The 25221-nt window shown below is 31.7% G+C and overlaps 1 protein-coding gene across 1 annotated transcript; it reads right to left on the bottom strand.

The window, feature by feature from the left end:
* Positions 1-431: 431 nt before the first annotated feature.
* Positions 432-24853, bottom strand: LOC111706213 (actin cytoskeleton-regulatory complex protein pan1). The gene is made up of 13 exons (XM_023479022.1): positions 24521-24853; positions 13663-13707; positions 12997-13094; positions 12063-12117; positions 11816-11873; positions 10596-10707; positions 9429-9692; positions 8191-8417; positions 6851-6961; positions 2922-3109; positions 1661-1729; positions 1323-1433; positions 432-1051 (listed from the first exon to the last, which is right to left on the bottom strand). The coding sequence occupies exons 1-13, from the start codon at positions 24573-24575 to the stop codon at positions 609-611; spliced, it is 1836 nt and encodes a 611-aa protein (XP_023334790.1). The 5' UTR covers positions 24576-24853; the 3' UTR covers positions 432-608.
* Positions 24854-25221: the final 368 nt, after the last annotated feature.

The following is a 25221-nucleotide window of genomic DNA, read 5'->3' as shown; positions in this document are numbered from 1 at the left end:
AGGCAATCAATTAATTAAATAATATTTAAAATGAGTTTTAGAATTATGGAAAGGGGGAATCTATCCATTTTTAATCTTCTGATTACATTAATTGAACAAGAGTGGATCATAATATAAAGATGGCTAGTAAACAATACAGGCATAACATTTTTTGTAATTTGTTTCATATTTACCAAGAATTGTAAAAATTCATAGAAGAAAGGTTTTGAATTAGCTTTTTCTTGCTTATTGTTTGTTAATCGTTTTGGCTCGTTTAAAAAAAATTATTAGATACATAAAATTTAAAAACAGTTTTCTGTTAAAATTAGCTTTTATCTAACCTTGAAATAGAGACAAAAAGATTAACAAACCGGAAAACGATGGTTTTAACTTGTTCACTTTTGTTCGATTTTTCGAAATATTTTCTCTCTGGGTCAAAAAAAAGCTTAAAATAAACAATTTTGAAATTTTTGTTAATTATTTCAAAAGTACAAAAAGGATCTAACTTATAGAACATAACAAGTCCTAATCCACACAAACTTACTTGGTGTGTCAAGAGCAATGTAAGAAATACAAAACAAATCCCCCCTTTTCAAAATTAATAACGTACTCATTTCAAAGAGAGTGTCTCATTTGGTTTGTTCTGGTTGAGATCCTTTTGAATGGGTCGGACGGGATGTTATAACTGTGGGAGAGGATATTCTTGGTGGAGACCCTAAAGACATGTGGACAGGAGGAGGAGGAGGAGGAGTTCTTGCGGATAAAATTGGAGAGAGGAGTGGAGGAGAGGTAGACAAGTAGGATTGAGAAAGGGGTTGGGAAACAGGAGGAGGAGGAGGGGTTCTTGCCGATAGCATTGGAGAGAGGAGTGGAGGAGAGGTAGACAAGTAGGATTGAGAAAGGGGTTGGGAAACAGGAGGAGGAGGAGGGGTTCTTGCTGATAGCATTGGAGAGAGAAGAGCAGGAGAGGTAGACAAGTAGGACTGAGTAGAGGGTTGAGGGGAGCTAACCAGAGGGGACGGTATTGCTGGAGATCTCGGAGAAGAGAATACCCCGCTGTTGGAGTATGTATCTAAACATTTCTTATAAGCAGGGTAAACTTTACTTAATTCTAGTGACACGCAACATTCCGGTAACGGATCATACGAAGGTTCCGTTAACGGCACCAACTGTTACAGATTTATCTTCTGTTGTTGATAAGATTGAGATCGCTAACGAAGGATAACTTTTGAAAAACCGGAAAATACTGTCAACTGAACAGAATGTTCAGTTCTTAGCTAAGAGCAAACAGATATCTGAAGAGTTGGTTTGAAGATGTTGTATTTTGTCCATATATGTTTTACCTAAACCGTAGTTTCTTATGACTGGAGATGTGGAATATCGTGCTGGAGAACCAGGTATGCTTATTCCTGTGCCAGGGGAACCGTGACAACTTGATCTTTGATTTAAACATCCTGAAAATAAATTATACAGGCTGTTGATATTTCAATATGGACAATACCTTGTTAAAAACCTGTTTAGAACATTACTGAGAATATGGCTTGATGTTCCTTAAGTATGGGTACCTGGGTGAAACATAAAGACAAGATAATTCTTCAGTAACATAATAGCAGTTCAGGTGAATTATTATGCCATTATTAATGGTCTCTTATAATAACGATTAGATTTTAGAGTATGTTACCTCCCATAGCAAGTGGCGGAGCGGAGAATCTAGATGTTGGAGGAGATCCACCATAATTCAAAGATGAACCTTTACAGAAAACAAAGCTTGATTGATTACAATTATAGATCTATTACATTTTTCACAACTCAGAAAACAATTCCTCTTTAACTCTTTTTATTGTATTTTCCCTTTCATACTATTTTGATGGGATGTTGTTTGGAATATAAATGGGAAAGTTCACTTGATTATTTGGGTAATTTCAGGGTAAACTAAATAGCCTTGCAGCTAGTTTATAGGGATTAAACTTACTTTTTAAAGATAAGTGAGGCCTTGTAAAAGGCCAACTTATCGTTTAGAATTCTAACACAAAGGTATGATTGTTTGCCCTTTGGGCTTGAAAGGGAGAGTGTGAATATTGTTGACCCACGGCTTTACATCTTCAGGTATGTTTTGGGGGGCTTTAATACCTTTGTAAAAACACTATTTTATAGTTTTGTCATAGCCAGGGATTTTAAAAAATTTATAAAGAAACTATACTGTAATAATAAATTAATTGTAAAATATCAAAAAAATTGAAAATTGTTTTAAAACGTTAGTTTCTTGCTAACTCTATGATATCAAAAGTTTTTATGTTTTAGTAGATACAATGGTTGTATGTTTTTGCAGAAATTCTGAACAACAAAAGACTAATACTAATGACAGGGGCTAGCAAATGGACTATTTAATTTAACCTGAAACTTCCCAAATACCTGAATTGTACCTTTAAAATATGGCCAATAATGCTTTTTTTTAAGATCTAGATATTTATTTATGTATCGAGGTTATATTACAAAATTTGTTTATATGGATTTAAAAGAAAACTATTTTACGATAGTATCGTGTACATACATTAATTAAGAAGAAATCTATTAGTTTACGGATACATTTTTTAGTTTTTTTCTTGCCAAAATTAATGTTACATTAATATTCAATTATTGACGAAGCAGCAGTTCAAAAGAAAAAACTACATTATATTTAATAGGATAGCATACTTGTATGCAATGTGACAAACACAAATAATGCTTTTTTAAATTGCTTTTTATTACAGATTGAATATTGAACGATTTTTTCTAATAAATTCAGGAAAAACTCTGGTTTGTGGAATGTGGATCATGATCATGTAAAAGACAAAACAAATAAGATTTGTATGAAAAGAATATTTTTGTGTACTTTTAAGATCTTTTTTACAACTTCCAGCATATTTGATTAAGCTTCACTCTACAAATTAAATCATATTTACCTAATGCAGTGTGCATCGGAGATCCTACTGGTGTGATGAGTTGACTATGAGTAAGATTAGAACCATGAAGTGGACTACCGTAAGGTGAATCGTAAGAACCTGGGCTACCAGCCAGAGCTCCAAACTCAAGTCCAAGTACGGAGGCAGGTAGCTTTCTTAGCATGGCAGGAGACCTTTCATCTGCCAACCTAGAGTACAAACAAGGGTCAGAAATATTTTAATCTAAAGTTACAGAATTAGCCAGTTATCTTGCATAGTCACATTAATTTCTTTTGGATATCCTATAGTGGTCGTGGGATAACCTAAATATTGAGATTAAGCATTGTAAACTGAATTTGAACTGTACAGCATTGCTCTAGCAGCTTAAAATTCAGCCCGATATTTGAAATGAACCGGAGTTTACAGTGCTAGCAATCCTTTTCACAAAATTTTTGGAATGCTTTTTTTAACCATATATAATAATATCAATGTTAATCCTAAACGATTTTCAGATGAAATAATGATCTTTTCATCGTAGAACTTATTGTTCAATGCAGATCGGGTTGAGCAGTATAAAAATACCTCGATGATCGTTTTATAAATGACAGAAAATTAATGAAAACGAAACTTTTGTTATAAAATGAAACATTTTAGACCAAATGATGATGCCATTCTCCCAGCGTTTAATATGAAATCAATTTACCATCTTTTAAAGGAACTTTAAGCATATTCTTAAGTGACCCTCTATGCAAATATGCCAATGCCCAATTCACAACGGTACCCTTAAAAGCTTTGTCGGATCAAGTATAAATACGATATTTTAATTTTTATAATTTTGAAAACTGAATAAAAACAATTGTGGTTTCTCTACAAAAAATTTCACACCAGGAAAACATGTACAAATCAACATGGTTAAACGCTCTTAAACCTAAGAAAACCACAATACCTTCCACATTATTGATTAGATATAGGGTTAAAGGGTACTGTTGTGAATGGGACATTCCATATTTACATAGAGGGTCACTGGAAAGTACGCGTAAAGTCCCTTTAAAGGGACTGTAAAGGGAAAATGAAAGGGGGGATAGGATGAAACCTGAGTATCTCAGGAGTTGAATGATACATATAAGACATCTATCTGATGTTTCTGTCTCGTTGTCATCGGAAACAGACGGATATCACATGACCTGTATACTGCATGTGCCATTGGCTGAAGTTCTGGTGACGTAATACGGACTATACAGACTATATGTAATAATATTATCAATTATATCTATTAAAAATGCAAAATAAAAAAATTATAAAAGGAGCAAACCTTAGATTTTCAGGCTCCTGTGGACATCGTCGTTTTCAGATTGGTTGCGTATTTGTTGAATATGATCTGTTTAATACTAGAACTTTTATACAAAATTGCATATATATGAATTGTCGAATGACACAGTTTTTTTTTATCAATTTCTCGAGACAGGAACTTCAGATAGATGTCTTATATGTGACGTTCAACGCCTGAGATTCTTAGGTTTCATTCTATACCCTCTTTCATTTTTCCTTTACAGTCCCTTTAAGCACTTTTTATTTAGGAGGTCTTCAACTAAATAAACAAATAAAATATACAATCATATTGACGATAAAATTAAATTCCAGATAAAAACTACTTAATATGTTATGGCATATGGAATTATGTAGAAAAGAACAAAAGTCCAGATTATCAAAAGAAAAAGGGGTTAGGAAGTATAACAATGTGTTACACAATTGTTTCAGATTTGTTCAGTAAATATATATGGTAGGCAATAAATCAATAATCAATCCAGTATATACCTTCCTCATATTACATATATTAATATTAGAAAAGAAAACCTTTATGAATATCCATTTAGTCTGGATAATATTTACTCTCTTATATTTGATAAACGTTTTGAGTGTGCAGAGGGGAGTGGGGGTGGGGGGATTTCCTTCCGGTTTTCTAATAGAGGTTTTAAACAAATAGAGTATTTAAGAAGAGATAGTTAAGTACACACGCTTTGCTCTTTTACACTTATTAGCAATGGGATCTTGAAAACATAACAGTCACTGTCAATGACATCAAGACCTTCTCTCTGCTTTATTTATAGAGATGTCACTGTCAATGATATTGATACCTTCTTTCTGCTTTATTTATAGAAATGTCACTCTCAAGTCTCAATTACATCAAGACCTTCTTTCTGATTTATTTATAGAGATGTCACTGTCAATGACATCAAGACCTTCTTTCTGATTTATTTATAGAGATGTCACTGTCAATGACATCAAGACCTTCTTTCTGCTTTATTTATAGAAATGTCACGTTCAATGACATCAAGACTATCTTTCTGTTTTATACTTATAGAGATGTCACTTTCAATGATAACAAGACCTTCTTTCTGATTTATTTATAGAGATGTCACTGTCAATGGCATTAATGCCTTCCTTCTATAAGTGATTGGCGACCATCTAAAGCAGGGTGGTAGTANGGGGGGGGGAGGGATTTTACACAGTGTTACCTACAAAGAATGAGATATTGATCAGTCTTTTTCTTACATTCTTGGATTCCTCGGGTTGTAAATATGTTTTGTTTTTTCTTACATTCTTGGATTCCTCGGGTTGTAAATATGTTTTATTTTTTCTTACATTCTTGGATTCCTCGGGTTGTAAATATGTTTTATTTTTTGCCAAATCATCAAGTATATGGGTAAATTATAGATTTAAGACCATTTTTAATTCTTACATGTTAAAATTTTCAGGTATCCAATAAACTATCATCCTTTGTGGGTAACCCTGTATCTGATACATCTCTCCCCCCAGTATTAACGATTTTTAAGCCTAGGTACCTTCTGTGCAGAAACTTTGGAAAATTTCAAACTTTTATCAAATTGTGAAATATCATTATTTTTCAAAGTTTCATATTGGATATAGAAATTCTGTCTAACCCTTGAAACGTCTATAATATTAAGACTCCAGAGGTAAGAAATTATGACTCCAAAGAAAAGTAATTGAATGTAATACAAATGGTTAAATTACTTTTTAAATGAAGACTAGAAACCTAACCACATAGTTTCCGTAGTAGTAAATATTTCCATTTACTGATATCGCCGATTGAAGGATTCATAACTCTAATTGGATAATGAGATAGATAGAAATAAAATGGAAAGAAAGGAATATGAATTAAAATGAAATGTTAACACTATCAAAATAAATAAATACACAAAAATGGCACGTCAATTATATAACATGTAATATAAAGTTTAAACTTTTAAAAAGTACATATTCAAGAAAATCCCAAATATTAATGCAGGAAGATGATCATTTAAAAGAATGCGGGAACTTCATAGCGAAAAATGCGCAAATATTAAAAGGTGTACTCAGCTGGAGTGAAATTTTACTTTTAAACCCATAAGAAAATAGTGAAAATTTAACCCCAGCTTTGAAATTTTCACACTTATGTATCGTCTAAAAGTAAAAATCATAAACATTAAAACAAATTAAAACAAGAAAATATTTAAACATTTTTTGGTATATTAGAACTCCTAGTTGACAGTTCAACGAAGATATATAGTAAAGTACTTGAATATTCTAAGAATGGGGGGAGGGGGGTCCACATAGTTTCCGTAGTAGTAAATATTTCCATTTACTGATATCGCCGATTGAAGGATTCATAACTCTAATTGGATAATGAGATAGATAGAAATATAGATACCGCCATACTATTTCTATTGGTTCAGAATATACAGCAATCACATGACTGAACCCTGATTGGATCAGGCGCTAATGGACTCGGCATACAGGAATGTAACTGGCTTATTTTTTCATTTTCTGGCCTCCTTTTCATTTCTAGACACTTTAATGCTTCAACATCTAACTTTCATTGCAGTCATCATGTATCCGGATCAAACTCAAAAACAAATCAACAAAAATTAATAATGGAAAAATAAACTTACATGGAGAATGTTCTGTTCATGATTTCTTCGTCCTCAAATCTGACCCAGTCTGCAGTATCCTTGGCTCCCTCGCTATCTGCAGTATCCTTGGCTCTCTCGCTATCTGGTTCCCTTGTATTAAAGGTACAGTGCAACAATATATATATATATGTTTGTTTTAACCTTTTATTATTGTTTATTCAAGTTTAGTGAGAATCCTTTTTACAGATAGGTGGGCCTGTAGGCGTGCACTGGGTATTCTCAACCCATTATAGCAACAGTCAGTATTTGATTTAACACTTGCACACAAAATAGAAGTATTTTAAAAGGTAACCATCATTTATAAGTTTAGTCAGATAGAATTAGTAAGTTTCAGAGAGAGAGATAAAAATACAGATTCATTTATTTATCGGGTTATTCAACAGTGAGAACCAGGAGACTTTTGAATAGGAAGACGACATTAAATCAATACTTAAATAAAGTAATGTTGTTGCAAAGCATTTAGTTTCACTAATAGCTTATAAAATCACTTATTGGACTATTTAAAGTCATATCTTGAGTCTGAAAGTCGTTCTTCTATTTCGTAGTTTTTTTCTGGCTCTAACTATGATTTTAGATTGAGTTTAAATCTGTTAAATTGCCATAGACAGGCATTGAGTCCTTGCCACGAACTCAAATTTTCTTATTCCTGTATCTTTGCAACCTGTTGATGTAAACCTTTGATTTGTCAGACTTAGATAATTTTATCTAACGGAATCCACAAAGTTTAATATACGACATCGTGTTGCAACGATTTAAGGATAAAAAATGAACACATGACTCTAAATTTTTAATCCTTATTTCTTTGAAACCTGATTTTGTAGACCTTTGACATTTCTAACTATTAATTCTGAAAACCTCAAGTGCAGTTAAAGGTTAGAAATGTGTATTCAAATCAAATCAGATAAAATTTCCAAAAATATAAAGATTAGAAAATTACAGTTATGGAGGTGTTTATTTTTCCTTATATTTGATTAAATCTTTGTTAAAATTTTAATCCACAAAAAGCTGGACTTACTAGGGTTGGGCACGTTTTCAATTTATTTGTTTATCTATATTTATGTTTAAGTAATATACTTCTGTATATGTCTGAACTGAACCCTGAATTGGGCCGGATTAACGGTAATGTTCTTAACTTTTATATGTAATATTCCATATTTACGGATGGTTTTTTATGCATGTTTTATGCATCTTATTTTAACTTAAATATTTTACAAAGTAATAATAAATATTTCTCAAGTTTGAGTAAAAATCTTACTTTATTATTTACCTATGTTCTAGAAGGGAGGGAGGGGACCCAGTCTATGTACTTTATGATTTACCTATAATGTTCTAGAAGGTTGCAGTCCATTATCTGCATCGTCTCCGCTATAGAAGTATTTTTAGTCCCTAATTCATCTCCTGGACTACTCAGATCTATAAGAAGTGTTTCATCCTCCTGACCGGAAGTACAGGAATTATATCCGGAACTGGGGGAAGTTGTTTTCTCATTTATTTTCTCATCTAAACTTGTCTTCCTCATGTAACTCTCAACTATAGCCACAGTAACCTTGTCAAAATATAATTTTACAATTATATGTCAGCTGACAATCCAAAAATTATATGCTGTCCCAAGATACTGTGTTGTCAAAAAAACTTGTGTTGTCCTGAAACCTTGTTCCGTCCCAAAATCTCGTGTTGTCCCAAAATGTTGTGCTGTCCCAAAACCTATATTGTCTGGTAATCCCTTGTTTTCCCAAAAACTTATGATGTCCTAAAATCTAGTGCTATCCCAATTCCCAGTATGGCTCATAAACCTGTGTTGTCCCAAAACCTTGCGTTAACCACAAAGCTCAGCTCAGTGCTCAGTGCTTGATAAAAAATCTGGTGTTGTCCCAAAACCCATTGTTGTCCCAAAACCAGGTGTTTTCATATTAACCAGTGATGTCCCATAATCCTGCATTGTCCTAAAACCGAGTGTTTACACAAAGGCCAGTGTTATCCATAGTTCTGTGTTGTCCCAAAACTCTAAATGGTCCTAAATCTCTGTCCCTAAGTCCAAAAATTTGTACAGCTCCAAAATCAGTGTGCATTGTGCACACCCCAAAAACCAATGCAGTCCCAAAACAGGGACACAAATTAATATTTATTTTTAATATCTAAAAAATAAAAACTATTTGATTAGAAAGGTTCTGATAAATTGGTGGATGGGAGTGGAGTATAGAACTGCTGAGTTTCAATAAATCAATTAAACTCAAGAAAATTAATTATAAACTCATTTTGCTCTGGAAATCCAACAAATGGAAATGTGTAAGATTAAAGGAATATCAACGTAATTCTATGTGACGTTTATCTAATTGAAGTGGATTTTTGTTTTGTTAGAGATCTAAATTTCCCAAATATGGGATACAATGTTCAGAAGTGATAGCTGGCTACATAGTTTCTTTTTAACTTTATAAAAAGAGTAATCATCAAAAATAATGGAAAATTTGGTTTGGCAAATTCCAATGTTAACTATATTTATACATTTGTCAACAGCACTGCGTTTAGGCTCGTATTTATCATTATGACTATTTTTTACCTGTTTATCACCAGATTCATCAGTTTTCTTATTCTTTCCACTTCTTCCCTCCCTACTTCCTTCTCTTCTCCCCTTACTCTCTTCGCTTCTTCCTTTACTTTCTTCTCTTCTTCCTTTACTGTCTTCTCTTCTTCCTTTACTGTCTTCTCTTCTGTTCCTGCTTTCAGATTTTCCCTTTCTTCTCCTTTTCCGTTCCTGAGCAGCTTGCCAGCATTCATACGCCAAGTTAAATGCCTGGGCTATAGTCAGAGTGGCAGCTTGTGCCTAAAAGAAATGCAATTAAAATATAAAAATATGTAGAGTTAGACACAGAATAAGAAGACATTCAAGCAAACTAGTGTGTATTTGCTAGAACAGACAGTTTTACTCAGGGGGCTGGATCTTAACACCTCTCCGTGTGTACTGAGTGTACACTTGTTTAGTTTACTGAGCCCGAAATTTAAAAGAGTATCGTTGAACGAAACTCCCGAGTTTCCTTTTTGGGGTCTTAACATTTTGTAGATTTGATTTAAGAGATTTGACAAAAATGGAAAATGTGAAGAAACTTAATAAAAAAAAAATATTTCATAACAAAAATATTGATATCCACAAAACTGCCTAACCCCATTCTTGAAACCCGGGTTTCTAAACTGGTTTTCATAATGATACCCTGTTTTAAGTTTTGGGCTCTGATAAAGGATATTAAGAGATTATACCCTATTCATACAGTACAAACATCAAATATGCAGTACGCTTTCGGAGTACAAGTGTAAAAGACTGTAAATGTACGTCTTCCTGTGAAAATGGAATCCTGCACACGGTAAAAGAGTAGTGGATTTTGATAGTTACATGGAAAACAAATTCTCCGTTTAAATATTTTCAGATCTCACCCCCGAGTACTGTAATACACAGATTGACCTTTGGAAGTGAAGTACATGACCTGTTCAATTAGTAAAGGATTAGCGTACATCATCACTCTATATACTATAATCTCGTTGATTTTGCTAACAAATTGAAAATCTGAGTAAAATGGGTTTGTGTAGTTCATGATAATAAGAATATTGTCAAGCATAAAGTCTATGTTATTAAACTGTCTTTGTTTTTCCTTAATCACAACAATTTCAAATTTAAGCAAACAGTGTATTACGATATAGAAATGTGGCTTTTATTACAACTTTAAGAATTTACCATTTTTCGCTTTGGACAGAGAAAGGCATGGCATTCAAGAGTATCATTACTGTTGGTAGAGATAAATGCAAACACATGATCATATGTAGCATCTGCAGAACAGTAGGATATCCTAAACGGAAAACAAAATTATTGACAGTTAAAAAGGTGTTATTAACTTTGGCACAGGCTCATGGGGAATAGTTTGTAGCAAATAGGTTGTCAAGTTTCAACCCCGTTATTTAGTCTATAGAACGTTAAATGAAAAAAGTGTAAAAACAGAAATAAAGAACATATAAAATTGCACTAATTTCACTAAAAGATAAGCACTTTAGTCCAAAAATGTTACTTTTATTTATAGTTTTGTCAGACAAAAAATTAGAGTTGACACTTATGACGTTTAAACAGCTGTACTGAAAGTGTACGCATTCTGTGTTGCCGTCTATCGTACTTGACAACCTATTTGGTTTGTAGTGTTTTAACGTGTCAAAAAATAGTTGGGTGTTAAGGAAAATATTAAAAAAGGCCATCATCTTCTCATACAGTGAAACCCTTAATAACGAATACATCGAAAGAATTCATCAAATGTCGTATTCTTCACTTTCTGATAATGGAATGTTGCAGATATTTAGTTTTTTAATTAAATGATTATATGGAACTCTTTAAAACTGTTCCCGCATATTCATGGCTATTTATTTATTTTCGCAAATACTAAAATTTAAGTAATATAGTATAAAACTCATTGAAAAATTGTCAAGACGACATTTGATAAATTCTTCCGATGTATTCGTTATTAAGGGTTTCACTGTACTAAAATTGTTAAATTGAAAAAAATATTGCAATTTTTTGCCAAAAAAAAGGCTGGCCTTTAAACATGCATTGCATCTCCAAATTCTCTCAATTCGCCCCCCCCCCCCTCCCCACTTTACATATTTACATACTTTTAAGGATCAATGTCTGGAACATGACTATGAGGCTATGAGCGCTGCGGAAAATGCAAGTTATGAGAAAAACAATATTTTTTAGCTCAAGAAACTGGAAAAATGCTTTGTTTAAAGTTTTTAACATTAATCAAACCAAAATAAACTGATGTTAATGCTTATATATACACATAGGCTTCAATATTTTAAAATAAATACTTTATTCCATTTTAAATAAACAAGTTTAGTTTTTTTACCATAAAATAAAAGTACCCAAAAAATGAGTTTTTAACATTTTTCATGAAATTCTTATTTTCTTACCTATAAATTGAAACCTCCAAAACAATTTCACTTGATGAAACTTCAACCATTTTTATTCCTTTAATAAGTCTTATTTTGCTTAGTTCTTGATGTTAAAAATTGCAATTAGAATTAACTTCTAAAATAACTAAATTAAATACTGTCAAAATTCTATAAACTTACTGTCCATATATGTGCTTATGGATTAAAATTTCAAAATCAAAAATTTTTATAAGAAATGTTCTTTCCAAAAACTTAAGATTTATCCCTTTCAGAGCAATAGTCAAAGACACTCGGGTCAGTTTTCTATCCTGTTTCTTCGCCTGAAATTAGTTTTATTTTTTAGAAATTAAGAAAGGGATTTTATGAACAACATTTTTGGGATTTTGTGAACAACATATATTTGGGTTTCTGAATTCAGTTTTTGTAAAATTGCAAAATAACTTTAAAGAGACCCATAAAATTATGAAAATTAAAGACGATTGTAAACTCAATTATTTAAAATAGTTCAACAAACAGAAACACAAATTTTGTACATTGTACATTGTACACTTCTTTTTTTCTTAATCCACGCTTTTATGCGTCTCTTTGTCCTTACAAGTAATATTTTTTATATACATGAATATTACGGCATCAAGCCTTATAGAAATCCAACGTATAGAAACCGCTACGTATAGCAACAATTTTCCGGAAGAAAATTTTTTATATTTTTGAGAAATTAAATAATCAGTGTAAAGTAGATATAATATTCATAAAATCCTTTTATTTAAATGGTAAAACGGAATTTTATGAAATCATATTAGCATTACTGGAAAACTTTTTTTTATACTTTTAAGATTTTTTTTTTCTAAAAATAAAACTGTAGATTTATATGAAATATCTTTTTTAATAGTAACACGCAATTTTATGTATAACCATATAATCATTCATTTATGTTGTCAGTAAATAATAAAATCCACGGGGGACCTTAAACTCGAAAGAGAGCAGTACAAATGTACGTATTAAACTATTTTGCTCCTATAATGTCTAGGGTATGTTAAAAAAATAGAAATTATGATAATGATAATGATAAGCTACAATGTTTTACAAAAACGTTTAATTTCTCAAAAACATAAAAAATGTTCTCCCGGAAAATACGCCATGTTGCTATACGTAGCAGTTTCTATACGTTGGATTTCTATAAGGTTTGACGCCAATATTACCATTGTTATTATAGTTTTAATTGCTTGATTTGTAACATCTTCCCCACTGCTTCTATCCACTAACACAGAGCCAAGATATTTCACATAAAACGTGACACCTAAACTCAACAAATTGTTTCTATTTTAATATGGTTTAACTGAATTCTTTCAGTTTTAGATACGATCAATTGAAAAGTTATTAAATAATTGAAATGAACTGAAAAGGACCAGACTGAAATCTGTTTCTAAAAAATCTGTGGTTTAGACCATCATCCTTATCAACATTTAAATTATTTCAGTTGTCAGAAAAAAAATTTAACCTAGAAAAAATTACGATATCTTCCACATCGGGTCCAATTTTGTGTGGGACCTAACGTGACCCCAGGGCCGGAATGTTTATGAATATGCTTTTAAAATTTTATTTTTGTAAAATTTTGAAAATGTGCGAAAAAATAATATGAAATCCGCAAACTTTTTTTTTACAATTAGAGAAGAATGAAGTTGCTCACAGATAAAGCATCAATTAAAAGTTGAAAAAGAAGATGGGTGCGAAGCGCCCTATCAGCCAAGTAAACTAAATTGTACCATCACTTTACAACCACTTCAATGTGGTAAAAAGAAAATAGAATTGTTAAATCTAAAAAAAAACATTTTTATATATAATATTTTTAATAAAAATGTGTTTTCCTTCTGATACAGGTTCCTGGGAACCGTTCCAGTCCTCACACAGTTCTAAAACAAAAACAAAAAATAAAATTCTAATTAACTTACTGTTTGCATGACAAAACATTTTTTGTTTTCCTATGAATATTCTTTAAAATAAATTATCATTTTATTCTAAAGTAGATAAAACTTTGCAACGTCGCTATCATTGAAATAAATAAATCTGTATTCTTTTGTTAAGAATAGCTTTTAAGTTATATCTATCTATCTATCTATCTATCTATCTATCTATCTATCTATCTATCTATATATCTATCTATCTATCTATCTATCTATCTATCTATCTATCTATCTATCTATCTATCTATCTATCTATCTATCTATCTATCTATCTATCTATCTATCTATCTATCTATCTATCTATCTATCTATCTATCTATCTATCTATCTATCTATCTATCTATCTATCTATCTATCTATCTATCTATCTATCTATCTATCTATCTATCTATCTATCTATCTATCTATCTATATATCTATCTATCTATCTAACTATCTATCTATCTATCTATCTATCTATCTATCTATCTGTCTATCTATCTATCTATCTATCTATCTATCTATCTATCTATCTATCTATCTATCTATCTATCTATCTATCTATCTGTCTATCTATCTATCTATCTATCTATCTAATTCATCTATCTATCTATCTATCTACCTATCTATCTACATATCTATCTATCTCTTCATCTACCTTCATCTATCTATTTAATGATTGTGCTTCATTATCAGTGTCTGGAAGTGTACCCTGATGCCAGGATTTATAGTGTCAAGAAGTTCTATTCTTCTACATTTTACAAAACCTTGTCATTCATTTATTCTTATATTAACCCTATCCTGGTTAGAGGAAGGAAAACCCTCTCCTCTCCCCCACTTTACACTCAGGTTCCCTAGTAAAACGTCTGCCTGAAAGGGATAATTAACGTTTAAGGTAAAATGAAAAAAATCAATTTCTTGAGACAGGGACATCTTGGTCGCGAATAAAACCCTAAAATCTTTAGGGTTTAGCCACGGTGGACTAATCCAGTGGGGTCGGTCAAATAGGCCTAGGATTAGGCCGGGTACTGTAAAAAGTCTGAACGCGCCATGGAAGTTGTCATAGCCCTCCGACGGGACATTGCCAAGAAAATTGACCCTTGTCGTATGTTAGTCTGGTTTTTTTACTTTTAATTAAGGCATAGTAATTTATAGAATTCTTTTTTGCACTTTTTTAAAGGGACCGTTCACTTATTTGAGTAATTTCAGGGAAAAGTGAATACCTTAGAAGCTATTGGTATTAGTCTTACTTTTCAAAGACATCTATTGATGGAAAAAAACAATTATCGTTCAGAATTTCAGTGCAAAGGTATGATACCTTTGATTAAACACTATTTGATGCTTTTTGTCTGTTTTATGGATTTAAAAAAAATTTTAAATATAAAATTAAATTGTTGTATCTAATAGTTAATTGTAAATGTCTAATTTTTTTCTTTAATTTAAAAAATTTAAAACAACACTTTTTTAACACATCAAATATTTTGTAAAAAAGCTGAATAGAACGCGGCATGAAAATACAAAGTTGCGAGCAATGGGATTTAAATAAAACATAATTGGATTACAGATAGTTGAAAATAAATTAGACAATTGATTGAGGGCATATAGGTTAGGAAATGTAGATCGTGGGGTGGACAGTATAAACTCTAGGTCGGTTGTGAACATTGGCTGTTCTTATGTCATTGAGTACTTGTGGTGTACATGACTTCTGTAAAAAGAAATTTAAAATAGTTTAGTCCTTCTCATGTCCTTCTTCAGTTCTCGTCAATATGATATATTGTTCAGTGAAATAATTTGATATTCTCAAAATAAAATTCACTCCTGAGTGGTTTAATAATTATGAAATCCATTAAAACACCAAACCACCCCGCTTACCATTGAAGTACACTTTGACCCCTAGAAGTACGAGTTCGCGGACTGTACAATTCTTGGTGATTTTCCGTACATAAGCTATCTATGTTTATTTTTTTATCTATGGGTTTGATGGTGGGTTTTTACGCCCCCCCCCCCTTCCTGATGTAATCTAATTTTCAATTAAAATCATCTGATTTAGCTCGCAGACAGGGTACGCAATTTATTCAATGTTAATTTAATAAAATACCACCTTTTCAGATTATTCACAATTACATCATTGCAAGGGAGATAGTATGTTTTATTTATATCAAACGAGGAGATTGAAATTGAGTAATGATTAATTGATTGCCGTAGGGTCTTCATTGTATATACATTTTAAACGTTTTAATACGAGAAACGTAAATTTCTTGCTGACTCAAATATCAAAATTTTTCATATATTTGTATAATGGCTAACACATAATGGCATTGAAATATGATATTTTTAAATTTTCTTGGGCTGTTCTTGCTAAAAAATGTATAATTTAGTGTTTAAGGCAAAGGTACTTTAGCTTTGTGATGGAATTCTGGAATATAAATAAGATTTGTCTCCGGCCACAGTTATCTTCGAAAAGTAAGACTAAGAACAATTAACATGAAATTACCCAAATAAGTGAGCAGAATAGAGTAGTGTACAGAAAGGTAAAAAAGTCAGTCAGTGAAAAAAATACAAAATAGCCCGTAATGTTTTTGTTATTTTAGCAACAGATCCACAAACTACATTTTAAAAAAGCCCTCAAGACATGAACATAACAACATGTGCTACATTTTATCGACATTTTTAAAAACACCCTGGCACTCGAACCATTACAGTTAGCGGTCAACTTTTTTTCAAGGAACTGGTCTTGTAAATTCAGGCTATGCACATGCATTGTAACCTTATAAGTTTAATTTAAAAGCATTATAAACATATAGATATATAGATATAGAACCTCCCCCCCCATCTTTACAGGTTGAACTTTGTAACCAATTTTCACCCGTGAAATGAATATTTTTTTATTTGCTTTTTTTTACTTTTTTTGTTGGCTATATATTTCAAATATTAAAGTCCTGCTTGGTATTTTCGACGGAGGGATGAAAATATGGCGGAACATAGGTTGACATACATAGTTCGTTTTACATCCCCCTCTCGTCCCTGGGAGTTCAACAGCTTATAGATATGTAAACTTCTTGACTTGATCCAGCTCAAGAGAGAAAATAAAGGGGGTATAGGGTAATGTTTCTAATTTTAGGCTCAAATGTACACGTAGTATTCCCTCCCTCCCTCTCTATATTTATATTGGCCCAATCAAGCCAATTAGTGATGTCTTATGTTATATTACATATTATAATTAACGAAGCTAAGGTGGCACAACCAAAACTAAAAATACTATTAGAAAATTTCTTAAACCGATTTCTATCTAAGAACCCCTTTTTACTTTCCGCATACTCTAATTAAAAATTTTAAGTTTAATTTTCTAATTCTTCTAGTTACCTTAGCAACCTTATATCATATCAAAGGTTTACAACATTATGTTGCAAAGATATTTGGATTAGAAAATTGGAGCTTGAGGTTAGTGATCATTTTTTTAAACTTACTTATAAGTAACTCATGTCCATAAATCAGCAGCTACTTTATTTTTTTTATGAAATTAATCAAATATTATTTTTTGGATGATTGTTATTATTATTATCATTAATTATCAATATTATTTCCCATATTATTGTTCTTGTTTAAAACCTTTCATAATTACATCTACATGTTTAATACTTATTGATTTTTCCATAAATATCAATCTAGTTTTCTAGTTATCTATCTATCAGAACGTTCTGTTTCCGTGGAGTTGTTTATATCAGAGGAGACAGAGTGTAATGAAGCTCTAAAGGTTGCACTTGCAGGATATTCAGAGAAACTACAGTACTGTACAGAGCGTCCCATATCATATTAGATTATCTCCAATTTTTATAATGCCAAAATACCACCATAATACTCGAAAAATCTAGCATTTTTTGCCAAAAAAAAAATTCTATTGGCCTTATTAATTTCTTTAAAATGATTGATTCTTCTTAAATTTTCTAATTTGTCCCCCAAATCGTAATTTAGACCCATTGACGCGTTCTAATATAATATGAGACACCCTGTATATTCTGACAAACCAATCCAATAGAAGCTAAAGATTTAGGAGAAGAAAAATAATCTGGTTTAACCAACCATTTAATGAGTGTGAATCAAGCAACCTAGCAAAGAACTTTCTAAAACTAACAGATAAACATTTTGGTAAAACTTCTCCAGTGCATTAGTACTTCAACAAAAATACTGCATGCCTAATATGGCCAGCATAGCAGCAGAAGAGAATAGAATATATATTAGAGGGGAATTTACTAGAAAAAAGTGTAAAACGGCCATTATGTTGTACTTTTTCCATACTGCAGGTGTACTTCACATATTTGCGCTATATAACTTTTAGGGCCCTGGAATATCATTTTATAGAAAATTTAAAATTAATATTAAAAGAAAACCAAATTGTAAAAAAAGGCTGGTTTCATAATTGAACAATGATCATTTTACGTATGGACTCTATGCCTTTCACTTTACAAACGATGATTTTCCGTTATAACTATTAACAAATGATGTTTTTTATTCACCGAATTTATTATAAAGTTTATTTAACAGCTTTAAAAAATTCGAAGTTGAAATGGATAGTCTAGGGAACATACTGTATTAATGTACTCTCCTGCATATAATTTGTGAACATTTACAAGATTTGTACACTTTGAACTCCCTTTCAGGCTGAAAGGGATTGACAAAATTCATACCGACGATTGTTTAAATTCCCCTCTAATATATATTCTATTCTCTTTGATAGCAGCATAACAGCATAACACATTAGAAAATTTCTTAACACTCAACCCAGTTTAAAGAATGTAATTACAGAGATGGAACAAGAGCCTGCCCACTTTTCGGTAAATGTTTAACAGACACTTTGGTATCCAGCAAACCAATTTACTGATAATCAGAAACCAAAATATATAGGCGTCAACAGGATTAAAAACCAGATACAATACTCGTCATTCAAGAACAGTAAACAGATGAACAGGATTAAAAACCAGATACAATACTCGTCATTCAAGAACAGTAAACAGATAAACAGGATTAAAAACCAGATACAATACTCGTCATTCAAGAACAGTAAACAACAGGATTAAAAACCAGATACAATACTCGTCATTCAAGAACAGTAAACAGATAAACAGCATTAAAAACCAGATACAATAACCACAACTCTTCCTTCAAGAACAATAAACATGAAAACAGCATTAAAAACCAGATACAATAACCACAACTCGTCCTTCAAGAATAGTAAACAGGAAAACAGCAATAAAAACCAGATACAATAACCACAACTCGTCCAAGAATAGTAAACAGGAAAACAGCATTAAAAACCAGATACAATAACCACAACTCGTCCATCAAGAACAGTAAACAGGAAAACAGCAATAAAAACCAGATACAATAACCACAACTCGTCCTTCAAGAATAGTAAACAGGAAAACAGCATTAAAAACCAGATGCAATAACCACAACTCGTCCTTTAAGAAAAATAAACAGGTAAAAAGGATTAAAAGCCAGATACAATACTCGTCATTCAAGAACAGTAAACAGGAAAACAGCATTAAAAACCAGATACAATAACCACAACTCGTGCTTCAAGAACAGTAAACAGGAAAACAGGATTAAAAACCAGATACAATAACCACAACTCTTCCTTCAAGAACAGTAAACAGGAAAACAGCATTAAAAACCAGATACAATAACCACAACTCGTCCTTCAAGAACAGAAAACAGGAAACAGCACAGGACTCTCTAAACATTTGAAATATCATGGTCCATCGCATCTTTGGCAACCCCTTACAAAAAACCTTTCTTTCTTTCTTTCTATCTATCTATCTATCTATCTATCTATCTATCTATCTATCTATCTATCTATCTATCTATCTATCTATTTATCAATCTATATCTGCAATTATCTATCAATTTACTTATATAGCTTGATTTCTCCCTACTGGCCTAACTCCAAGAAAGGGCAGGGGAAAGATTGATGTCGGACTAAATAACATTTCCTCCATTAGAAGAACCTAGCTTCTTACATACAAGAGGTAAATTTGGATCCTTAGATCCCCCGCTGTAGAAAATAAAATAAATCTGGTTCATATATTCGTTTGTACAGTAACAAGGAGTAAACAATCTGTTTATCTAAGGTATTTTTGTCTTGTTAATACGTTTTCTTTGAACACACAAAGTGGGTCGATTCTTTGAAAATTGAACCAAAACACACGTTTAGTATATTTGCGCACTAATATATTAAGTTGGTTTTCAACCAAAAAATAATGCAGTGATAAGCAGAAAACTTTGGAAAAGTAGGATGTCGACTTTTAAACTCAAGTTATTTCTATGCACTTTTAAAGCTCGGGAAACCGTTTAATGCTTTACAATATTTTTGTCGAATGTACATGAAGCACAGCAATTGTGCAGTGTAAACAGACCCATTTCACTTAATAATTGCAATATAAAACTTACAAGCAACATCAACTGCACTTGAATATTGTTACAATGTCGTCTTCCTATTCTATAGTTTCAGGAAACCTCAACTTGATGAATTACAAAGGTGGGTATCCGGGTGCTGGGTGCTGGGTGGCCATGAAATATTAAACACTTTTAGTTTTTCTTGAACTCACTTTAAATCAATAAAACCCTTGATTAAAATTTTACTTTTCAGAGAGAAAAATAAAGATATTTCCATTATGCTTATTGAGAACGAGCACCAAAGTAAAAATATCTAAATAACGATATGTTTCTCACACATGTATCCCTTGAAATGAAGGGAAACTTGAAACTATTTTAACAGTGGTGGGGTGATATCTAAAAAAAAGTGTGTTGAAAACTGATCAGAATTGGATGAAAGTGTGTTGACAACTGATCAGAATTGGATAAAAGTGTGTTGACAACTGACCAGAATTGGATAAAAGTGTGTTGACAACTGACCAGAATTGAATGAAAGTTTGTTGACAACTGATCAAAATTGAATAAAAGTGTGTTGACAACTGACCAGAATCGGATAAAAGTGTGTTTACAACTGACCAGAATTGGATAAAAGTGTGTGTTGACAACTGACCAGAATCGAATAAAAGTGTGTTGGCAACGGACCAGAATTGAATAAAAGTGTGTTGACAACTGACCAGAATTGGGTAAAAGTGTGTTTACAACTGACCAGAATTGGATAAAAGTTTGTTGACAACTGACCAGAATTGAATAAAAGTGTGTTGACAACTGACCAGAATCGAGTAAAAGTGTGTTGACAACGGACCAGAATTGAATAAAAGTATGTTGACAACTGACCAGAATTGGATAAAAGTGTGTTGACAACTGACCAGAATTGGATAAAAGTGTGTTGACAACTGACCAGAATTGGATAAAAGTGTGTTGACAACTGACCAGAATTGGATAANGGGGGGGGGGGGAGGGGGTTCAATTCCCCCTTGTGGTTTTTCTATTACCTTTTCAAGTTCATGGATGGGTACAAATTTTGCTAACTTTTTGAACACTTTAAAAAATCTTACTTGCAACCTTTCCATTAAAGTCAGAGGTCCAAATTTTTTAAAGTGAGCTGCTTTAAAAAGTTGGACTTAGAAATAGAATATATATTTTAACTCTAACCTTTGAAGGGAGTTTAGAACGCAGCAAAATAATTTCGAGTCTTTTAAAAAAACCTCTGATTTTATAATCACTATATCTTTGTAACCAAATGTTGTAGACCTTAGATATTTCAAACTATGACCTATGGTAGTTTGAAATATTAAAGGTTCACACTATCAGGTTGCAAAGATATCGGGATTAGAAAATTTGTGTTTTTGTCAAAGACTCAAATCCTTTATATTGAAAATGAAAATTATTTTCAACCAATATTTATTGAAAGAATAATGTTTTTTTTTATGCTAAGCCGCGAAGACAGAAAAATAGAAGACCTAAAAACTTTTTACTCGAAAGGGTTTCTTTCACAAAACTGTTGTCAAACCACTTTATGAAAACTTCTCTAGGAGACACTTTTTATTCGCAATGTGTTCTCGTGGTAATCAGTGTGTTCTCGTTCTACTCAGTGTGTTCTCGTGTTACCTAGTGTGTTCTCGTGGTAATTAGTGTGTTCTCGTTCTACTCAGTGTGTTCTCGTTCTACTCAGTGTGTTCTCGTTCTACTCAGTGTGTTCTCGTTGTTCTTGTTCTATATCTCTGTGTGTTCTTGTTCTATAACTCAGTGTGTTCTTGTTCTATAACTCTGTGTGTTCTTGTTCTATAACTCAGCGTGTTCTTGTTCTATAACTCAGTGTGTTCTTGTTCTATAACTCAGTGTGTTCTTGTTCTATAACTCAGTGTGTTCTTGTTCTATAACTCAGTGTGTTCTTGTTCTATAACTCAGTGTGTTCTTGTTTTTAACTCAGTGTGTTCATAATTCTAAAGGTACAATTAACAATAGACATAAAGTCAACTTAAACTCCATTTAAAAGTTGTACACACAACCGATTCTTTACGATACCCCTTATGATTTTGTCTAAACAAAACTGACTGTCATAACCTTGTTTTTCTTAAATATCTATAAATTTTAAATGTTAGACAAAAGTTTAATTAGAGTATCGATCGAATTGGATCTGAGACAAGTCGATTTAACAGTTAGGTCCTTGGTCCAGCAAGCTGTAACTTTCGACCACAATTTGGCCAATTAGTTCTCAGTGCTTCTCCTTTTCTGTTTTATACTTGTGTTTAAATGAAAAAGTACAAATTGACACTCTGTAAAGTTTAAAGATTGTTGAGTGATAGATCAAAACATAATTTAAAATCAACTTTAAAAAACCAAACGGATCTAGGCCTGGTTAGACCAGAGGGGTAAACTTTTTTCTATTTTAGAATCTAAGGATGAAACTTTAGATTTGACTTGAATATTGATGTTTTTTTTGTTTTTTTTGTTGGTTTTCAGAAAGTCATCAGTTTGTGGTTTAAATCTAGATATATACAATTTCCTTCCAAAATATGTATTTGGAATACTAGTCTAAATTCAAGCATAGAAAACGTGATTGAATTAAAAGTGTGTGTGTGTGTGGGGGGGGGGGGGGGGATAGTTCTCCAGAATATGTGTTATTTTAAATTGTTTAAAAACCTTGGTAACCTATCTATAGCAACTCATATATCATTGGAAATTTTATCTAAAATTCTTTAATTTTATACTGAGTAAAAATCTTTTCTTTTTAGTTTTTCATCGTTAGTTTAATTCAAAAGATCAATATTTTTTCTTTTTAAAACAAAACAGAGATTTAAAACCCGGATATTTTGAAGAATTGAACGGGTCGTGCATTGTCAAATCTTTGAAATAAAATTATGCTTGTTTCTTGTTGAATACTGTGTTGCAGGAAGTTTTAAAACCATTTTGGTTTTTGGAGAAGTTGTCATTATTTGCCAAATTTGTTGTAATATTTCTAAGAAGCATTTTTTATATTTTGTCGATAAATTTCAATAAAAAAATCAAGTTTTTGCTCGAAACAAAATCTTTTCATCTACAAAAATATTTTGATGATAGCTTCTGCGAAAACAGTTGAACAAAATAAGCTAAAGGAAAAGTACTAAAAGATATAAATTTTATAAAATAGGATTCGAAATGCCAAGAATCAAAATTGTCAACTTTACTTTGTCACCTGGTTAAAGTTTTGTACGCTCTAGAGTGTTATTTAACCCTATCCCTTCCCCCAGCAGGAATAGGGTTAACACCTTTTGGGAATATTAGCTTTCCGCATTTAAAACCAAAGGAAACTGAGTTTTTGCCAGAAAATTTAATTTTCGAATTCCTATATCTTTGCAACCTGATATAAATATAAACCTTCAAAATTTCAAACTTAGACTACTTTCTAGCACATAGTTTGAAGTATCAAAGATCTACATCATCGGGTTGCAAAGATACCAGGATTAGAAAATCATAGTTTGAGCAAAAACTCAGTTTCTCAATAAATCAAAAGCTTCTGACGCATATTTAGATATCAATATCGACATGTTCTGCATATTTTCTTCAAGTGATTTTTAATATTTGCTGTTTCTGTGAGCGTGAAATGCGGTTATATATATATATATATAACCTCTAATTGATCACCTTTAATGTAGAATATTAATGATGAAAATGTTTTTTTATAAAAATCTTTTCTATAAGTTCAGAAGGTTTTAAAAACTTTTAAAAACAGTTTTTGTCTTTTTTCATATTTTAAATTTCTAAGAATACAAATTTAATTGAAAATTTGTTTGATTTTTATATTCTTTTACAAGTTTTTATTAACAAAAGGTTTTTAACCCCCCCCCCCATTCACCGGCCCTCCTCCTTACCCTTCCCTCCTTATTTATAAAAAATTAAAATGTTAAAATATTTCCTAAATATTTCTTCAAATATTTACTGAAAACTTGAAAGTTTAGAAAATATCAAGATTATCCCGCATATTTTATTTAAAATTTGAATAATTCAATTCGTAAGAAAATCTTTTTTTATATATTATATATTTTATATTTACATTCAGACAAATCAAAACTTTTAGAACAACTCTATGAGCCAAGTTTTAAAAGAAATGTATTATATGTATATCTTTGTAGTAAATATGCAGTATTTAGTAATATTGAAAGTAATGTATTATATGTATATCTTTGTAGTAAATATGCAGTATTTAGTAATATTGAAAGTAATGTATTATAAGTATATCTTTGTAGTAAATATGCAGTATTTAGTAATATTGAAAGACAATACACAACTTTTTATCTCATCTAATTTTCATGCAACCGTAAAATAGAAGTTAACTTAAAAATAATAAATAAGTTCATAAAAAAAATCGTACTTATGTGCTTTGAGACTTTTTCAGGTTTTCTCAATTTTCTGAAAAACTTGAACATAACTGTTCAATCTGTTTCCACTGTTCTATTCTCCTACTGAACAGTACACTACCATCCTATTCCAATATTGAAGAGGAACGAAGAAGAGTCAGAAAATTCACGGATTTATCTCTTCACAATGTTGCGGATTTTATGAAAATTGTGCATTTCTGAAAACTACATTGCAGCCAGGCAGTTCTAACTTTATCACGATTTAGGATGGGTTTCTCTCCGTACTATGATTCAACTAGGAGGAGGATGTGTGGTTGGTTTGAGAGGTTCGTATCAACTGACGGAGGTTTCAAACCATCCCAAACCATGATAATACCCATCCATGAATATACAAACCCAACCTTCAAAACATCTCTTATCCCGCCCCTCCCTTCATATAACAAAACTATAATTATTCTATACCAGCTAAAAAAGTCGACCTACTCAACGTAGAATTTTTGAACCAGACTAAGAGCATTCCAGTGGGCCTCCCGAGATCCCCAATCAAAATTTGAGGCAAATCGGTCCAGGGGTTTCTAAGTTATGATCGGAAAAACAGACAGACAGACAGACAAACAGAGATTACAGCTATATATATATAAATACCCTTTCCCCATCTATGAATTCTCTATGTTTCGCTACTTAGCGATTTCCCTAAAGACCTAATATATGTACC

This window comes from Eurytemora carolleeae, unplaced genomic scaffold (assembly GCF_000591075.1).
Source record: "Eurytemora carolleeae unplaced genomic scaffold, Eaff_2.0 scaffold718, whole genome shotgun sequence".
Taxonomy (NCBI): Eukaryota; Metazoa; Arthropoda; class Copepoda; order Calanoida; family Temoridae; genus Eurytemora; species Eurytemora carolleeae.
This window is presented reverse-complemented; position numbering and strand designations above follow the sequence as displayed.

Bases quoted from the DNA above. Each gene is read 5' to 3' on its own strand.
- LOC111706213 (XM_023479022.1), bottom strand. From the start codon at position 24,575: ATGTTCAAGTTTTTCAGAAAATTGAGAAAACCTGAAAAAGTCTCAAAG. The intron at 13,095-13,662 runs GAAAACACATTT...TGTTGAGTTTAG, and splicing joins CCAGGAACCTGTATCAGAAG to GTGTCACGTTTTATGTGAAA. The intron at 1,052-1,322 runs GTAAAACATATA...AGAAATGTTTAG, and splicing joins CATAAGAAACTACGGTTTAG to ATACATACTCCAACAGCGGG.